Consider the following 19232-nt stretch of genomic DNA (forward strand, 5'->3'; position numbering starts at 1 on the left):
TTGGTCAACAGCCAGCTAACTATGAGCTAGTTCAGTGTGCCCAGGTGGCCAAGAAGGCCAACGGCATCCTGGCTTGTGTCAGAAATAGTGTGGCCAGCAGGAGCAGGGAGGTGGTTGTCCCCTGTACTCAGCACCAGTGAGGCTGCACCTCGAGTGCTGTGTTCAGTTTTGGGCCCCTCACTACAGGAAAGACACTGAGTCACTGGAGCGTGTCCAGAGAAGGGCAACCAAGTTGGTGAGGGGCCTGGAGCACAAGTCTTATGAGGAGCGGCTGAGGGAACTGGGGTTGTTTAGTCTGGAGAAGAGGAGGCTGAGGGGAGACCTTATCGCTCTCTACAACTGCCTGAAAGGAGGTTGTAGTGAGGTGGGTGCTGGTCTCTTCTGTCAGGTGGCTGGAGACAGGACGAGAGGAAATGGCCTCAAGTTGTGCCAGGGGAGGTTTAGGTTGGATATTAGGAAAAATTTATTCACTGAAAGGGTTGTCAGGCATTGGAACAGGCTGCCCAGGGAAGTGGTTGAGTCACCATCCCTGGAGGTATTCAAAAAGCGCGTAGACAAGGTACTCCAGAACATGGTTTAGTGAGCATGGATGATGGTTGGACTCAATGATCTTGAAGGTGTTTTCCAACCTAAACGATTCAATGATTCTATGATTAACACTAGAGTTAAGTAAGATGCAGGCCAATATTTTGAATGCAGAAGATAAAATATCTGATTTTTAGTTAGAAAAGCTGCGTTGGGGAATATTTGGTCTATTCTTACATCTTCCCCTTAATTTACTGATGTAATTATGCTTCATTACAAGTTTAAATTTATGTTACTTTTCAGAATTCTCTTTTAGTTTTTATTATGCAGAATTTAAGATGCAAGCAAGACACTGACCTGGGAGTTCCCTAGCATTTTGAGTGCATATAGATTCATTCTTAAATGCAAATCCATCATGTATTAGAAACTGAAAGAAAATTTCTAAGTGGAGAGTCTTTCACCAAACTCTCTACTAGTGTGTCCATTCCATTGCCAAATCAATGCAATGGATGGGAGCAATCAATGCTCCCTGACTACGCTCCTTTGAATTTTTTAACCTTTCAAGGCAATAATGCTTTTAAAGCATCTCTGCCTTTCCTCCCAAAACCATCAGTTTAGGAGTAATCAAATATAATGGAAATGTACAGCTAGAATATTATTATTATTTAGTTGTTAGCATAGTAACTCAAACAGTGACTAAAATGGTACAGAGATTTTTGTTTCACTTGGTTGATTGAGTATATTTTTCCAAGCATCCATCAAAATGGGTGGAAAAGCATGCCGTTACTTCCTGCATAGATTGTGTCTAGAGGAGTGATGTCTTGTCCTACAAATTTTCTTCCTCCTTGTACATTTTGGGCTTGTCTTCACTGGAAAATTGTGTTGGGTTATGGTATCTCAAAGACTCATGGTAACTACTTACATTGTACCTGACTCCATGAGCAGCTTAGGCAAGGGTGAATGGTGTTGCCATGTTGTCTGCACAGAGATAAACCTTACACAAACCTCATAGGGGCTGTCTGTGACTACCAGGTTCTGTGCTAAACATGACACAGTCTTTTCATGTTTCCACTGGTGATAATTTTACTTGTTTTTAAGTTCTGTGCTTCTCTGAAAGAGTGGGGTAAGCAACATTCTTGTTCTTTTGAACAAATGACAGTATAGGTTCAAACTAAATTTTGAAATTGTCCTTCAAAGTCGTTTGTTATACTTGCAGCTTTGTTTTAACTCTATTGCTCAGCTGTGGCAGTGAATATTTCCTGTTCAGTAAGCAAGAGACTATAAAAATATTTTTGTCTCTTACCATTTCTCTTAAATATTTTTGTCTCTTACCATTTCTCTTAAGCTTTTTTAGAAATACGTGTTTCAGTGATCTTTGCGACTGAGACGTGACGTTGGGGAAATATGGAAAGACTATTTTCTGACCAAGCAAGCTAGCTAAAATGTGAAGAATGTGAAGTGTATATGAGCATGGTCACAATGTCCCATGTGGTACAGAACCGCAATGTCTTTATTCCTGATTTTTGTCTTCTCTTTGATAGGGACCATAGACACTGGTTTTCTTCCTTTTTAGAACTTTAGAATACTGTCTTTGAACAAGATGCAAATAATGGATTTTAAATACCAGTGGCTAACCATATTAGAGTACCATAACCAGTGAGTACCATATTAGAGTTAAGACAAGAAATGCAAATATACAATCATAAAATCTATACTTTGGCATAACAAAAGCATAGCTTAAAATACGTACTGATATTTAGTGATCAGTCCAGTCTTTGGCCTTCCAGTTTGAGTGGTGTTCTTGTAGGTGATGATGAGCATACTGTTAGGAGACATGGATCCTTGTTTGTTACAATTTCAGTGTAGATGCTGAGGTGTGTGATTCATCACTACCTGTACTATTCCAGGGAAGTTTATATGAGATGTGAGAGACTGCTTAGCTGGTGCAAGTTTGTCCCTTTTGCACTTCACTTGCTCATTTTCCTTGTGTAAGCAGAAAAGTAGGGTACAAGGTAAGTAAAGACTTTCTGAAAGATTGTAATAGAGGACACTTCTGTTCCACAGTAAAAATGTAGTATTTTTTTAAGCCGATCTGCTCTTAAGTTCTGTTTAAACAAGTCAGGTAATGCTTTAGGTACAGACAATTTTGTTGCATTGTTTAGAGGAAGTCTGTGCCTTTGGTTTGCTTTGCCATCAAGAATGAGAAAAGAGCCTGTAAGAATTTTAGAGCAGCAGAAGTGTTTTTGCTGATGGATTAAAAAATGATCATTTATGTTTCGTGATTAAAAAAAAGTTTGTGAAAAATATTTATTGAATTTCCTATTGCAACTGCTAACCATTTGTCCTTATAAATAATACTGCACTTGGAGAGTAGGAATTAAATCAATTTGCCTAAACATTGTGTGATTTCAGGCAGTGTGATTCATTCCTGTGCAGTGTCCCTGTGCTGCTCCACAGTGGGTACAATTCTCCCCATAGGCCTGCCTGCCATCTGCCTGCTCAGCATCAGTCTCTGGGGTTGCCTAGGACAGCAGATGGGACTGTGCTCCCTGGCTTAGGTGCTTGAATCTGCCCTAAGTGAGTCTGACTCTGATTGCTGTCACTGTACGAGCAGTGATGTGTGTGAAGGTATTTTGTTTCAACCTGTCATTGGATTTCAGGCGAGCTAACACAATGAGCCTTAGCTTCTTTCTCAGTTCCTCTCTGAATTTAAATCTGTAGTCTTCTAGTTGCATTTCAGCTGTCATAATTTTATGCAGTTGGTCTGAGAGGCAAAACAGTCCTGTTTAGAATGGCGTGAGCAGATACAGTTGTTACATAGCATTTTTATCTGGTACAGTGCCATCATGAACAGGGGCATGAATAGAGAGGATTTAAAGGTAAGGAAATAGAATCAGAGCTGTCTTCACCTATCATGGGAATATGAAAAGCAAGTTACAGTGAGAGGAGGTGTCAGGCTTTCATATCTGTGTTTGCCTGGAGGTAATTGAGTGACTGGAAAGTAATGGAGCAATAGGCATTAGCTGAGTCTCTACATGGTGCTGGTGCTAAGAAAGGGAGGACAAAGTCGAAAATGGAGCCGGTTGGTGCAGTGGGAGGAGATGCGTGTGATCGCTTCTTCTAGGCCTTCTGTTCTGCTGCTGCTCTTGGGGGTCTGCACCTGGAATCAAAAGCAACCTAGCAGTTGGTTGTGACATGAATGACCGCTGTGGTGTTCTAAAGTTGCACTAATTTTGTTACTAATTCGTGAGTCATCCTTTCTGAAATAGCAGATATGTTACTGTATTTCATGCAGGAAATTAGTTTCTCTAAATTAATAGAAAAGATTAGACTTTCAAATCTACCAGGATATCTGGAGTACAAAATTACTCAGTCCTTGAAGAATCAAAAGCCATGCACCAAAAACATTGCATGTAAACCACTATTTTGATATGTTTTTCTGTAACAGTGCTTTCTGATCAACTTTCTTCTAGTCAGATAAATAATATTGATTATAAAGGAGTACTTCAGTAAAAAATAATTTTTAAATCTGTGTTTTTCTTTCAGGGCAATTAAAGCATTTCAGGAGGCGCTTTATGTTGATCCCAGCTTTTGTCGAGCCAAGGAAATTCATTTGCGACTTGGGCTTATGTTCAAAGTGAACACAGACTATGAGTCTAGTTTAAAGGTAGGTTTAAGTCCTTTCAAATTGAATTAACATTTTTTACAAGTCGTGTTGCATATTAAAACTGCTAAGAATGCATAAGCTTATAGCAGTTAAATACTACCTGCTTTAGAAATAGAAGTACTTCAGTATGAAGTATGTTAGTCTAAAGACAGAGTAAGGGTAGGATTTGAGGTGTGTTAGGTGCTAGACATACTCAGAAAAGCCCAGCAAGATTATAGATGAGCATTGATACTCCAGAAGGTCAAAAATTTGGTGTAGGGCTCTTGTTAAAGTAGTACATTTTGGGGGGAAGCTAAGGAAAACAAGAAGTTGGAGGAAAAAGAAGAGAAGAATTAGCAGCTTGGATTTCTCAATGTTCTTCTCCCCCTGCCCCCAGCTGCACTATTGCAAACTGGAAGTTCTTAAAAATTATTAAAAATAGAAAGCCTTTATGCAAAATAATGTTCTCATATATTTTTTAAATATTGTTTCTGCTTTTATTCTTTTAATTCCTGCTTTGAGAGGTAGCTTCTAAGGCAACAGTTTCTGGCTAATCGGTTAAAAATGGTTTCTGTTAGTACAGCACTTTGTTTCTTCTGTACTCCTTTAGATTTTATTACTGCTTGCATTCTTTTTCGGTCTCCCATTGTTATCTGTCATTTTATCTCCCTTCATGCAACATGTTTCCCCATTTTTTTCCTCCTTCCATTTCCTACTCTCTCCCCATGTTCTTTCCTTCCTGACCTTGAAATTTAGGTATGTGTGTCTTGGAAAAAGGAAGTGTGCTTTAACAGTGTCATGTGCTGGGAAATACACCTGCAGGGCTGAGAATTTTGTAATTTGTAATTAAGTGTAATTTATAAACATATTTCTGCATATTAATCTCTCCTAAAACTACTAAAGACATTAAATGTTTTGTTTTCAAGAATCTTGTGCCTTCCTTTTCCTGGCAGATTGTTTTCCTGGAAGGTGTATTTGTGAGGCTGTCAGAATCACATTGTCTAAGATTTGAAAGAGTAGAGTGTTACTCTCAATTTTTCCTCTCAGTATTGGTAGTAACTCTCATCAGGCTTCCTTTTTTCATCCAGAGTCCAGGCTTTCACCTACAGAGACAGATGGAGTTGGAAATTGTGATTAGATAGGATGGTATTGCATAGGAGTAGGAAAGATTCAGTGTAATGAATGGCAAAAGAGAGTAAGGGGGGAGGTGTACTCTGTTGGGAAATTGATTATGTGAGAGTTTGGGTGGTCCTATTTCTTTATAGTTTGGCACAGATTTAGTATCAGCTGCCATGATAGGGAATAGAACAAGTGCTGAAGAAGTACATTTTGGTTTTATTTTTAAAGACTAAATTTACAAGGAGATAGTAAACTTGTAATCAAGTAGTGGAAGGAATTTCTGCATTTTAATTTTTAATAGAAGAAATTGATCAAGAAATAAACAACCTTTCCTGCTGTGCCATGAAATATGTAATTCTATCACTGAATCAAGTATTTAGATATTATGAGAATTCAGTCTAAATAATTTACTGTGTTTGATCTTCAGAACTTTGCAAAATAAAAAGGTTGCTTATCACAAGGATTTTGAGTATACCAAGCTTTTAGTTTCCAATACACCAACTATGAATGGGAAAAACACCTAAGAAGTATTTTAAAAAAAGAAAGAAGTTAATCTTTTGTAATGCAAAATAATCATGATTCCATTGCTTTTATGTGCAATGTGATTAAGTCACTTAAGAAAACAAATGACAGCAACAAAACCAGCTTACCCTCGAGCAGCATAAAGATCTTAAGAAGGATGATGAAATAAACATGGGGGGGGAGGGGGACGTTGCCTTAAGGAGTTTCACATTGTCCTTAAATCAATATAACTGCAGGTTGTTGCTAAAAGGTTGTCTCATTTTCCACCTTGCAATCCTGATTGCATTGTTAAGCACCCTCTGCTGCATTGAATCAAGTGGGGTTTTTTCTCCATTTGCAGACTGAGGTGGATCAGAAGTCTGAACCAGCTCAACTTGAGATTTGCCCAATTGCTAGATCCAATGCAAGGCGGATGGCAGGAGTTCATGAATGGGAAGGAGTGGGTAGAGCTGTCTTATACCCTTCTGGTCCAAAACATAACACAAAACTACTCTGGAATTATCGACTGAAACACCTAAGGCAGTGTTTCTGGTTTGCTTCCTTTGCTATGGAGGTTGCAATCCTTAGCAGAGAGTAACAGTGAGGAGCAAGAAAGAAAAGACCCAGTGGAGCAGCCTACTTGGTCTTGAACAGTTTCAGCTATTTTCAGTTCAGCTGTGGATTTAATGTAGAGTCCTGAGAGTGATCTACTTTGAGAACAAAATATTAGCTTATATCAGCTTATACATCAGAATATATCAATTGAGGAGTAGACCAAGTAGAACAAGCAGGGCAGTAGGTTCTTTAAAAGCATGATCCCTGAGTTGAGGTTTAAAAAAACCCCTTAAGCCAGAACTCTGTGAGTGACAAGAATATGAGAGGCAAGTCAGAAAATACTTCCTTAGTGAAGAGAACAAAATGAACTGCTGCTGCAGTGGTTACCCACAAGCATGAGGAGAATAAAATGGAGAGAGGTGATGAAAGAGTATGAAAAGATGTTTTTACAGAATGTCTGTCTTGTTCTCTGAGACTGAGTGTTTTGTCTCTTCACAAAAGAAAAATAAGTAACCCAAAGTAATGAAAAGACACAGCTCTCTTGTTGTGCCGTTTTTGGTTTTGCGGGCCTCTTTAAAAGGATCCAGGATTTTGGAGGATGGTTATGGAGTTTAGGATCCAGCCTGCTAGTGACTGGCCTTGAGCACGGACCCTTTCCCCAGGGCTCTGTATAATGTAATTCATAGCACAGGTTGAGCTTCCTATTTGACACTGAGGTGGAAAGCGGAAGCAACTTTTCATGCGGTATTCGCTTGTGACTGTTCTGGATTTCACAGATTGTACCAATGTTGCATTAATATACTTTGAAATATCATAATGTTTTTGATGGTATTTAAACATTCATGTTAAGTCTGTAATTGCTAAGAATAAACCATTGCCAACAGATGAGTCATTGTCAGTAAGTCTTAAGGCAAAGGAGGAAGATGGGAGTCTGAAGGTCATGTATTCCATGTTTTTCACAATTTTAGAGCATTAACATAAATCATCTATATTTTATGTAAGCAATTTAAGCACAAAATTAATTTTTACTATTTTAAGATGTTGATGATCAAGATAATTACTAGAGTGCTCTTTAATAAGCATAAAATCAACTCTCAGTGTTTTTTCAAAATCAATTACTGCTTTTGTGTGTTTTTAACATTGCTGCAGTTAAGACTTGCAAATTACTAAGAGAATCCTTGACTGCTGTGTTATCCCATTGCCATAAACTCTGGCAAGAATACCAGTGCTGTTGAAAATTACTTGGCCTTCGGGCTTATATTAAAGAAAAAAAAAAGTGGCCTTTCTGGTTGGAAAGAAAACAGTCCTTGTGTAACCTGACAGTTAGGTAGTGTTACCTTCAGAGGTGATACATGAAAGCTGAATTTGCCCCATTCATCAGAAAAGTACAATTAATTCCAAAATCAACTGGCAGTGACTTGGTGGGGAGGGGCAGAGATTTTATTATTGATTACTCAGCAGCAACATACTGTTAAGGTTTATTTAACAGTCCTAACCTTTTCACACTTTACTATGTGTCCTGTGGCCCCCTTCCCATTTGCCATTTCCTACAAACGACACTAGGAATACTGTGTTCGATGGTGTTAGCTGTGGTTGCATGGTGATGGCCTGAAAGGAGGATAAAGCAAGATCTCTAGGAATATAATATATCTCTTTACTGGTTTGGTAACTGTAGTTGGAAAAAATGTTCAAGCTTCTGAGTATGTGCCACATTATTTCTGGCATGTCACTTGATATCCTAGTCATTCTCCTATTTATTGAATATATTTTTTTCAATTTTAGCCTCCTTTTTCATACATGTATGTAATCATCCTGTCTTGTGCATGTGTCTCAGTTCTTAAGTACTTTTGAATCTTAACCAATTTCTAGCAGATACGTCAGAATGAAGGACATTTCAAAGAGAAGTTCCTAGAACATTCCTGCATGACATGTTGCGCCAGAGCCATTTGAGCTCTGCAAGCTGAGGACCGGGCAATCTGGTTGGCTTGATCTGCAATAGAGGCACCAAATGACTGGTCATGGGTCTGGTCTCCTGGGACGTGAAAAATTCCTGTGAAGGGAACTATCCCATCCACACCGGAGTTGCTGTGCATCGGGCAGCCCCAGTGCCTGTTGTCCAGCTGGAAGCTGAGAGCAGAGCTAGGTGGAACAAGAAGGGGGAGCTGGGTGTGTTGTGTGGGACCATTGATGTGCATAAAAGAGAAGCTGAGGGAAAAAAAGAAAAATTACAGCTTTGGTATTACTTAGTGTAATACTTGGGTTACGTTGGAAGTGGCAGCTATGGGAAACTAGTCTTCCATCTGGTGCTCATTCTGCTTGGCGGCATTGAAGTATCGTAGTGTGCTTTTGATGGGGAGTTAGAGCTACGATCCTGAAAGCCCTTTGAATGTAAAGTTCAGTTCACTTTCATTGTTTGCTGACGGACTATGTAACGGAAAAAAGAAATCTTAGGTTTTCATATTTATTAGAATAATAACACTGAGGGAACAGTGGGTGGGTAGGAGATTTTCTATGGGTTTGGTTTTGTGAGGGGGTGTTTTGTTTGCTTTTGTTCGGTGTTTTTTTTGGTGGTGGATTGTTTTTTGTTTTGGTTTTTTTTTGTAATGGGTGGTCAGTAGGGACTCTGGACAAGAGCAGGTTGTTTTATGGCATATCAAGCTGTGTTGTGCTTTGGGAATTTTGTTTGGTTTTTAAGTACTGCAGTTGCATCCTGTGCCCAGCAACAAAACCCTTAGAAGAATGAGAACTAAATTTCTCATGTTTTCAATTATCTGCCTATTAGTAGAAATACTGATTTTGCCTTTCACTTTTAGAAATTTTTCCTCCTTATTTATACCCAAAACAGTCATCCTAGTAGTTTGCTTCAGGCCTATGCTTTGATCTTGACCGTAACTCATCAATTTAAATATAATTTTAATTTTTTAATTATTTTTCTAAAGATTCTCATTTGTTGGTAATGTTAAGATATACTGCTTATATTAGGAATAGAAAAAGGCTGTGAAAAAATTAGAATTTATTGGGAAAATATGCATGAATTACATGAATATGCATGAAATACTAAAAAATCAAATACTGATATATAGATGAACAGCTCGAAGTACTTACTTATAGTCAAGACACTTTTCCATCACTTATTCAAATAATTCTCATGTCTACATATATTATCTTTATGAAAGATATTTTTAGCTACTGCAGCTATTGTATGCCAACATGTAGCTGTTATAGACATATTGTTCATTTTTTATGTTCTTTTTCTCAGTAATAAATAAAAATTTATTTATGAAAGTGAAAATTTGTGTTTTCAAGCCTTCAGGTGCTGTTTCACAACCTAGTTAGTTATCTTTCATATATATGTGCTTAGATTAGTAATTTTTAAGCTTAAACATGTTAAATTGAAACCTTGCATATCTATTCTTAATTATTAAAGAAAAACTAACTAGTCAAAATACATACAGTTATGAGAAGTTTTAATTTTTTATGTCTGTAATTCCACCAAAAACTAATCAGCGACATTTTTAATTAAAAATCAAAACAAAGGGCTTTAGCTATTGCAAAGTGGATATCCAAGATGTCAAGCACTTCACCTAAAAAGCATTTTGTGGAAAGCAAGATGAAATGAGTCAAAAGATTATTTTAATGAAAATGTAAGTGGTTAGAAAACAGCCATTTGGGAATGAAATTGCTCTCTAAGTCTTTGTAGTTTGCATATGCGTAAGATGGACAGACATACACACGAAGTAAAAACATGGAAGTTTTTTAATGCAGCATGGCACTGTAATCAAACTGCAAGAGAGTTATTAGTGCAACTGGTTTTGGCAGTGGATCGCGATGCCACAATGTCTGGCCTACAGAGTGTTTTCTTTTGTTCCCTCTTACTTAGTTTTGCTTGCGTTTTTGAGTCATTTTGGAGTTTTCCTATAAAAGAAAACTGTAGGTGTATTTTAGAAATGTCATGATTACAAAGAGGACTAAATGCTAAATTTGAATTAGCATGCTGTGTGGCATCTTCTGTCATTTTTGGGGGGGGGAGAGGGGGCAGAACAAACTACAAGAAGAGACATGGTTGACTCAGAAGTTGAACATTCAAGCTAGCGAGTGTTGGTGCTGGTACATTTACTTCATTTGTGGACCCTCTCCTCGCGAGAAGTACCTTGGTCCAGGTTTATTAGCCATAACTGCAAGGTCGGCATTCGGGGCACGCAGTAATCGCTAGCTATGCGTACTGGCTGGGTAGCCACAGCCAGCCAGCACGGATGATGCTGTGCTTTCGGTGCAGCCTGGGTGGCTGTGTGGGCTGGAGGCAGAGTGCTGCAGGTCCCGAAACAGCCCCAGCCCGGGGTGGTTCAGCTCCGGGGGGGGAGTGGTGCTGGTGCTGGTGCTGCGGCAGCAGGGGCAAACTTACAGTCATCCCGTTTCCCTGGGGCATTTGGTTGCTGCTGGCAGTGCTTCAGGCTGTTAACACGGGAATAGCGAAATTCTGATGTTGCACAAATAACGATAAAACACGCAGGCGACGCGAGTGTTGAGATAGCTTTGTGAAAATCACCGTGGTGCGCTACGTAAGATGTTGGTCAGTAAATTCGAATGCAGCCTGCTTTTGGCTAGTGAAAATACAGCTTTTCTGACCTCTGTTTGAAGAGAATTTTTCACTTGCAGCTAGTCAAAACAAGAGATCCTTCTGAACGCGCTGCCGTTACTCAGTTTCAGTGTGTACCTGACCTTTGTTTCTGCTGTCCTCAAGCAGCTTTCTCCTTGTCCACGTAGCAGTTTTCCTCAGTCTCGAGGGGTTTTTTTGAACGGTGGACAAAAGTAAGAGGGCGTTGATGCCACACCAGCCTTCGTCTCGGAAGCGGAATTTGTTGTGAATTCAGAAGGCGCCGGGGAGCGGAGCAATGAGCTGAGGTGGCAGCACATGTCGCGCGTCCTCCCCTGACCCTCTCCCCTGGCCCCAAACACGCCTGGCAAATGGAGGCTTGGCGCTCTGCCACCGCCGATTACGCAAGGCTCTCCGTGCCCTACTTCTCTGAACAAAGGCTGCTCTCAGGAACATAGGCATCCCACCTAGGTCACATAGGCAGAAAAAGCCATCTCCTGACAGAATTTTACTGAGTCATGATGGAGCTTTCCTTCATGGTAAGTCTGTGAGATTGTCAGGTTTCAAAGGATGGCTTGCCTTGCTTGCTGAATAAATGCAGAACCAAGAGCTATTAAACTTGCTAATGTCATCCTCGAGAGGAGGAGGGAGTAGAATCACTATTTTGAGGTCTCAGGCTTGGATGTAAACAGAGACAGTACTGAAAATCTTGCACTAAGAAGAAAACAGTTCTTTTCGTGTTGGTCATTTATTGATTAAAGAAACAACAACCGCTTAAATTGTAAAGGACTAATTTGTTAGGAGGATTGGTCTTAATTCTAGTAGTGAAAACATATCAAGTTACCTAAATCGGTGTCAGATTACTGTTATTTTACTACCAGACCTAATGCTTTCATCAGTTCTGTTTATATGTAATCCACTGTACTTCTGATCCGTGGAAAGGTTACCTTTGAAATTGTTTCCACAATCGGAGGCAAGTCAAGGACTCCAGAGGAGACAAAACAGGCTGTTGATAATTGTGCAATTACAGATGGCTACAAATCAAGGTATATTATGACTTGGGCTGCAGCTCTTGAAGAGAGCCTGTTACTTTTTAACATTCAGAACACTGCCTTCTAGGTAAATCCTCTTACTCGGAATTTGAATTTCTATAGACTGCTGTCTGCCTTGAGGTATTGTATGTCGTCTCTGAACTGCAGCGGCCTCTCCTGCATAATAACTATTTCACACAGCAGTAGCCAGCTTCAGTACTGCAATACTTGAGTGAGGTGCAGATGTTTGCTAGCCGCTTCTGTTTGTTGCAGAAATGGAAGTTGGAAATTATTACTTTTTTTTTTTTTTCTCATTTTTTGGTGCTGGTAATTGTGATCAGTGGATCTGCTTTTTGCTGATGAGGTTTATGTGTTAGAATGCATGCTTTTTTTTTTCTGATTTTGAATACTTAACGGGGAGCTATATATTATTTATCTGGCAAGAGGTGTAGGTTTGCTCATGTATGTGCTTTTCAAAGGTTCTTGGTTTGAAAGGTTCTGGGCTTTCTGTGTATTGCTTTGCGATAATTGTTTAGTGCAAATGGTTTATTTTGCTGTAGTTACGGGCTTCGGTTTATCAATTTCTTTACTGTTTGTGGCTTAGTGAACAGTGCAAGCAGAAATTTACTACACTTAGAAAATTTTCATAATGTGGATTTTGAAATTTAGAAGTCAGCTAATGTAGCAGTAAGAATTTAAATTTTTAGGAGGCATTGCTGAGACTATTCCTGCTTTTTTTTACTGTACAGCACTGATACTACTGGCATATTTAAATATTAAAATGGTTAGATTTTCTTATATGGTTGCCTGCTTTCTCTCAGTGAATCTCACTGCAATAACCCTTCTGAACAGCTACTACCGAACAGTTGTCAATCGTTTCTCTTTAGATCTGCTTATTTTTTATAATAGCATTGCTAGGTGAGAGCAAAGCTGTTCCTTTCTGCTTTATCTTTTCATATTAATTGTTAGTGACAGTGCAAGATGACACATCTGTGCAAAAAGGATTTTGTACCATTTAGATAGGTATGCTCAATGTACAAGCCGAAGTATATAGGTCTGTTCCTTTTTTTTCTTTTGTCAGGCAGAATACAATATAAAGTAGAGCATTTTATTTTTATTTAGTCTTTTTTTTTTTTTAAGTTGCCTGGTTAGTAGAATCACTATGGTAACCGACTAAAGGATGTCTCTGAGGCACACAACCTGCATTGCAATGTAAGTGAGGGGAGATTTTAAGTTGTCTGACTGCTGAACAGTAGAAAAAGGAACAGGCAAGGCAGAGAAATAAGCTAATATTTAATATTTATAAGCTAATATTTAATGCTTGCTCTAAGGTTAAAAAGTTATTTTACAAGTAATGTATTTGTGAGTTCGTTGTTTTCTGTTCTCTCTTCTGGGAATGATATTGCTAAAATGTTCATTAAAAATCATAAATTTGAGTTATCATTCAACTTGAGTTTGTTTCGTTTTTTAAAAGCTGTTGTATATTACAAATGTTGTTGATAAAAGCCAGTGAGGAGGTAAGCTGCATCACTGTGTGCCTCAGAGCTCATGTGAGCATCAGCATTCTTTTTTTATGCTTTGCTATGGATAATACATTAATTTTTGAATAATTTTTCTGCTAAAAATCTTTATTTAGAAATCTGGTGGTCTGTTAAACTCTTGTTATAAATCTTTGAGATGTGTGTTATGTAGACATGCTATACACAAGGCATTATTAGGACAATGAGGAAAGTTACATAGTATCTAGTAGCTCTTGAGTATGACAATACTGAAAGCGAGTTGCGTATACATCCATTAGTAAGGGTGGGGTTTGTTGGTTTTTTTTCTTCCCAGCTACACTAGTAAGCTCTTGATGCCACCTAGTTTGGCATCCTGAACAGCCAGAGATAAATTATCATTTTTGTGCTAATAAAATAAAATATACTAGAGCATCAGTAATGTTTCATACATTAGAAGCCACCTGAAACTGTATTTTGTAGGTAACTGTATTTCTTAACAGTAGTATTTTAAATGCTATCACTTAAGTTCCTATATTCCTAGGCCTTATTCTCTATTGAATTAACATGTTAATCCAAATTCTACACTGTGTAGAAAGTTTCTATGAAGTTCATGGAAGAGTTCAGAGGCACTTGAGTTTGTATGCCTGTTCCATTCATTTTAACACACTTGGTTGTGTTTCATACTGTAAATAGTGATCACTAAATTAGCATGACACTTGTGAAACGATTGCTCACATTCTGGACTTTCTGGCAGACAGACTTCATTGCTCTGCTTGTGTGACCCTCTTCCTAGAAGAGTGAAATACTTGGCTCAGAACTTCAGAATGCAAAGATGTTTTAAAAGATATTTTTTGTCTTTCTTGAGGAAAACTGTTTACAAGTAAACAAGCTTTAAAGTTTAACTGAAGTTAGCTTAATACCTGTAGGAGCAGATGTAAGAACTTATGAACTCTTTATGAACTCGTGTTTTAATGTAAAGATACTCATTTTAAGTGCTTTATGACAAGAGATCAATTTTTTAATAAGACTTCAAATCACTCAATTTGAAAGAAGAGTATTCTGTTTTCCTAGACAGACATATTGAGAGCTTCAATGTTTATCTCCATGAGGATTCTAGGAAAACTTGATCTTCCAGTTTTGACGATTCATTTGATGCAATCATTCTTCCAGATGCTATCCCAATTGTTTTGTGAAGATGTCTGTTGCCATCTTACATTACTAGAAGCCTTGCTCTGTCTGCAATAAAGAAATTTACTTTCCTCTAGTAAACAGTTGAACAGAAATTGAGAATTGTTTCTTTAAGACACATGGTAAAATGCAGTATTGATTTTCAAGCACAAAATTGATTTATTCTTAGTAATTTGCCAAAGCGCTAGTATTACTTTGTTTGAAAAACAAATCATTCTTCTTTTTTCAGCATTTTCAGTTAGCTTTGATTGACTGCAATCCCTGCACTTTGTCTAACGCTGAAAGTAAGTAACCTATAAGTATTTCTATTTATTTTGTTGTAGATTTTTTTAAAGTCTTATGCTCACAACTGTATCAATTTTTAATGAACCAATCCTTTAAAATCGAAAGAATCAGTGCCGAGAGAGGGAGACTACAAAACCTGTGTCCATCTGTCAATGGAGACAGATATTCCAGTGGAATTGTGGATTGTTTTAGTACATGGAATAAGTAAAAATTTATATTTAGCTTATTAATTGCTCTGAAGACTTGAGTTCTGGAGGAAACATACTATTTGACTGTTTATTTATTTATTTATTTATTTATAAACGTGGTGCTTGTGCCATGGCACACATTTAATAGTAATTATTTAAAACTTTGTGGCATCTTGATAATCTGTCATTTTTCAGTGATCATTTTAATGCCATTTGAATTTATAGATCTAAAATTCAGCATCAGTCTTACACTGTTGAAGTAAGAAAAAGTACAAAATGTAATTTGATTGTTTTATTAGGTGCCAACTACATATTAGTCTGTACTTGAACACATTAATCTTTTAGTGTAATATGATCTACCATATGCAGTATATACTGTAGGCTGTTACAGAGCATCCTCCAGGTATTTATCCATAGTTAGTGGAATTGTATGCAAGAATAAGCGTATGTTCCTGCATGTTTTGGAGTCTGTAAGAATTAAGAGGCAGACAGTTGTGAAGGAAATTACTCCCTCAGTTTTTCAGGTACCTTCATGCTGCTCTTCATGTTGAGCTTAAGTTACCTTCCAAGTCTAACTTCAGAAGCATTGGATAAAGTGTTTAAAAGAATTTCTTTAATTCAGAGCTGGATGAAATTGTGAATATTCTGCCAGCAAGGGTAATGAAAGGAGGTTTCTTTACATGGGTGAAACTGCTGGCTGTATCAGTACCAAGAAGCCAGCTGTGCTACACGGTCTTCTCCAAAGCTTTGTCACTTATCAGGAGCAGACACAGATAATTTTTTAAAATTATTTGCAGCGTTCTTCCTAAGTCAATAGGCTTTTATTGGATATGTGATTCTTTATTATATTTCATGTTAGTTCATATTATTTCTCACTAAATTTATCAGTTTTCACTGTATCTCTGAATTCTTGTAAGGTTTTCCTAACCCTTCCCCCACAGTCCCTGCTGCCCCCAGATTTATGTAGAGGTATGGCCCCATGTAAAGGCTTCATTGCCCCGTGGCCTTGGGCATGGTGTCTGACAAACCCAAAGGAAGGGAGTGGAGAGGGATGAGGGATACTTTGTCAGGTTCCCCTGTACTACTTAGCAGAAGGAGAACTGTGCACGCTGACCCAGGGTGACAGGTACCGTCACATAAATGCTTGAGATTGCCTTAATTCTAGCCCTTGCATTTCTAAAGGCTGGGTGAGTAACAGCATTACAGTGAGTGTGTTCCTAGCAGAAATGTTTGAGTACTAAGCATGTCTTCTTTCTATTTAGGCAGTCTCTAATGTGACACCTTTAATTTCTTTGCCCTGCACGGCATGGCTTCCTTTTTTAGCTTCACAGTGAAGGGGTTTTGCTATGAGGGGAAAAAAATGAGAGAGATTTTTTTAGATAATGAACTCCCAATACAAAAGCAGAGGTTTTTCTTTCATCAGTACAGAATGAAGTTTGATGATGTGGTGAACATAATGGTTGTGTTATGTGCCCTTTAGCAAGGAACACAGAAAAGTTTATTAAAATTTTAGATGATGCATTTCATTATAACCTGGTTTCTGAAGTGCACTAGGCTACCTTCTTTATAGTAAAGGACAAAGCAGTGCACAAAGGAAGCTCTTCCCCTCCCTTATGACCCAGAGAGAAACCCTGGAACTCCAAATTACCTGTATAAACCTCTGTGTCGCACTGTTCTGTAGCTTCAAGAGAAAGAAATCTATGTAACTGAAATAAATTGAGCTTGGCTCAAACACAGGTATTTTCTTACTTGTAGTCCTCAAGAACATCAGGCAAAAGTCTGTCTCAAAGGCATTTTTCTTTCCTTGTCAAATCAGAATAGGGATTACATTCATTTCAGCTAGCTTTAGCTATCTACCAGTTGATGGCTAGTCTAGGTTAGCAGTTCTCAAGCCTTATAGAGATCAGGCACTCCACCTTTTCTTTAATGATTTGAGCAGCATGAGGATAATTTTACCTCTGCTTTTACTCTTGAACAACTTTCATTTTCTTTCTCCAGCCAGCAATTTTCTTCCCTCCCAAGAGCTGCTAGTAGTATTATGCCATTCTGTGCAATTCATATGAGGAATTTAAGATTGCTTTACAGTAATCATCAGAATACCATCTGTAATTAACACTTTTAGTTCAGTTTAACAGGGGAAAGACAATTCCTAAACAGGAAAAAAACCCACCTAAATTTAAGATCCTGTATAAAGCTGGTAGCGTATAATATAGTTTTCTGTTCTGTAACCCAGCTAGTCTGTCCCTTGGCAGTTGAATGAAAATAAAAAATAAATCTTTGTTTCTAACTCAGTTATGTACAGAAAATATTACCTGTGTTCTCTTGTTGTGCATCTCTGAGATTTTTTTGCTAAGTTTACTGAAAGGTTAATGGACTCTACATTTCAGAATGCAAATAAAATCCATGGACTGCCTTTCTGCAATGTCTGTTTTCAGTCTTAATGCTTTGTTAGGATACATATTCATTCTCCGTCAGTGCTGCTATGTTAAGCGTAAAATACCAATGTAAACAAATACTTTTTTTGTATCTTCAAAATGTAATTTGTCTTGGTTTTTCATTGATAAATTTGAAAACTTGTTTATCCCTCACTTGAAAAAACATATTGTAATTGTTGTTGTCATTGATTAAAACTAACAATTTTGATTTTCCCACTCTTACAGTTCAGTTTCACATTGCCCACTTATATGAAATCCAGGTAAGCTTTAAGGTCCTTTTGATAAAGTGTGGTTGAGTTTCTAACTACATGATGTAATCAATCTGTGGAATTCAGATTATAGATGCTTTTGTAAAGTTAGGCTTAAGTCTTGAATCACTAAAGAAACTTTATTTGCTTTGGCTAAATAAAAATATTTTGTACTTGGATTGTCATGCTGTAAAATGGAGTAGCTATTTTAATAAACTTACATATTTACTAGTCTCCCAAGTTGAGTGCAAAAAAAGCCCCTAAACATAACTTTCAGTAAAATTCTTCTATGAGATTATATATATTTTAAAAAGTTATATATAGATATTAAAAATATGTAGTTTCTCAATTCGTATATATTCATATAGTTTCTTGTACATACACACATAGACACACACGGAGTCGAGTCTAGCCAGTTGCCCAGGTGCCTTTTAAGTATATTAGACATGAAATTTACAACTTTAACAGAACATATGTGACAGAAACATTTGAGATCTGAGGTCAGCAGCACCTAAAGCTGTGTTATTAGTTCTGTATCTAATCCTACTACAGAGTTTTTTAGGTGAATCTTTTGGGAAATTACAGAACACTTACTGAGCTTCCAGAATATAAGTAAATTAAAACCAAGTAGCTACTGAAATAGCTATTACATATTTGTAATTTGACTGACTCATATAATGTATGTTGTATGCCTTTTTGACGGTTCAGCGAAAAATGACTTTAGGTATTCATACTTAAATAAAAGATACAAATTTCATAAACAAGATACTTTTCTTTTGAATACATTTGGTGCAAAGCTATATGACAAGACAGAAATCCCCCATCCCAAAACACCGTTAAGAAACTTCATGGACTGTTACAGTTCTTACCTGGCCACTGTCCAGATTTCATTCTGAGCACTGGAGCACATCTGACACGTTTATATGACAAAACATCCTCAACACGTTAGTTCTTTTGAGAGTAAAACAGGAAGTTGAACACCTCAGGTCACTATGCCAGGTGCCTTATATAATTGTGTGACCCATGTTACAAGTGCTTAAGCTGTGTTTTCTGACTGACAATTACAGTCAGTGGGAACTTTAACACAAGTCATAGCAAAAACGTTTCAGTGCATTCTGCTATTAGACTTGTTTTGTCCACAGTTCTGGTTGGGAAGGGTGTCTTCTTTTCTGGAATTTGAGAAATCTAGAACCACAAAGGGTCTTAACTTCATTCTGGATATTCCCTCTGACACAATGAAGAGATGTTTTTGGAGGCAGGCTGGTTGCTTGGTTTCCTTCAAAGGACACAGTGCTACAGATTGCTGAACCCCTCCATATATTTGAAAATTATCTACTCTCCAATATTTAATGGAAAAGTTAATTCATTCCTTAATTATGTACCTTCACAGTACTGGAGTTTAAGTGATGGGTTGCCAG

General features: G+C 37.7%; 1 protein-coding gene across 20 annotated transcripts in view; it reads left to right on the top strand.

Moving 5' to 3' along the window:
- The window catches only part of KDM6A (lysine demethylase 6A), a 167527-nt gene that overhangs the window by 89170 nt on the left and 59125 nt on the right, over positions 1-19232 (top strand). For 18 of the 20 annotated variants that reach the window (XR_011324966.1, XR_011324967.1, XR_011324968.1 and 15 more), the window contains exons 6-8: positions 4072-4192; positions 14888-14942; positions 17792-17826. Coding sequence is in view for 7 of the 20 variants with exons in the window: in XM_069784994.1 (XP_069641095.1) it covers positions 4072-4192; positions 14888-14942; positions 17792-17826 (211 nt within the window). In the remaining 13 variants the exon portion in view is untranslated. Of the gene's footprint in view, positions 1-4071; positions 4193-11460; positions 11480-14887; positions 14943-17791; positions 17827-19232 lie in introns of those variants that run through there. The other 2 variants (XR_011324978.1, XR_011324977.1) reach the window with 2 other exon arrangements.

This window comes from Haliaeetus albicilla, chromosome 6 (genome assembly GCF_947461875.1).
Source record: "Haliaeetus albicilla chromosome 6, bHalAlb1.1, whole genome shotgun sequence".
Taxonomy (NCBI): domain Eukaryota; kingdom Metazoa; phylum Chordata; class Aves; order Accipitriformes; family Accipitridae; genus Haliaeetus; species Haliaeetus albicilla.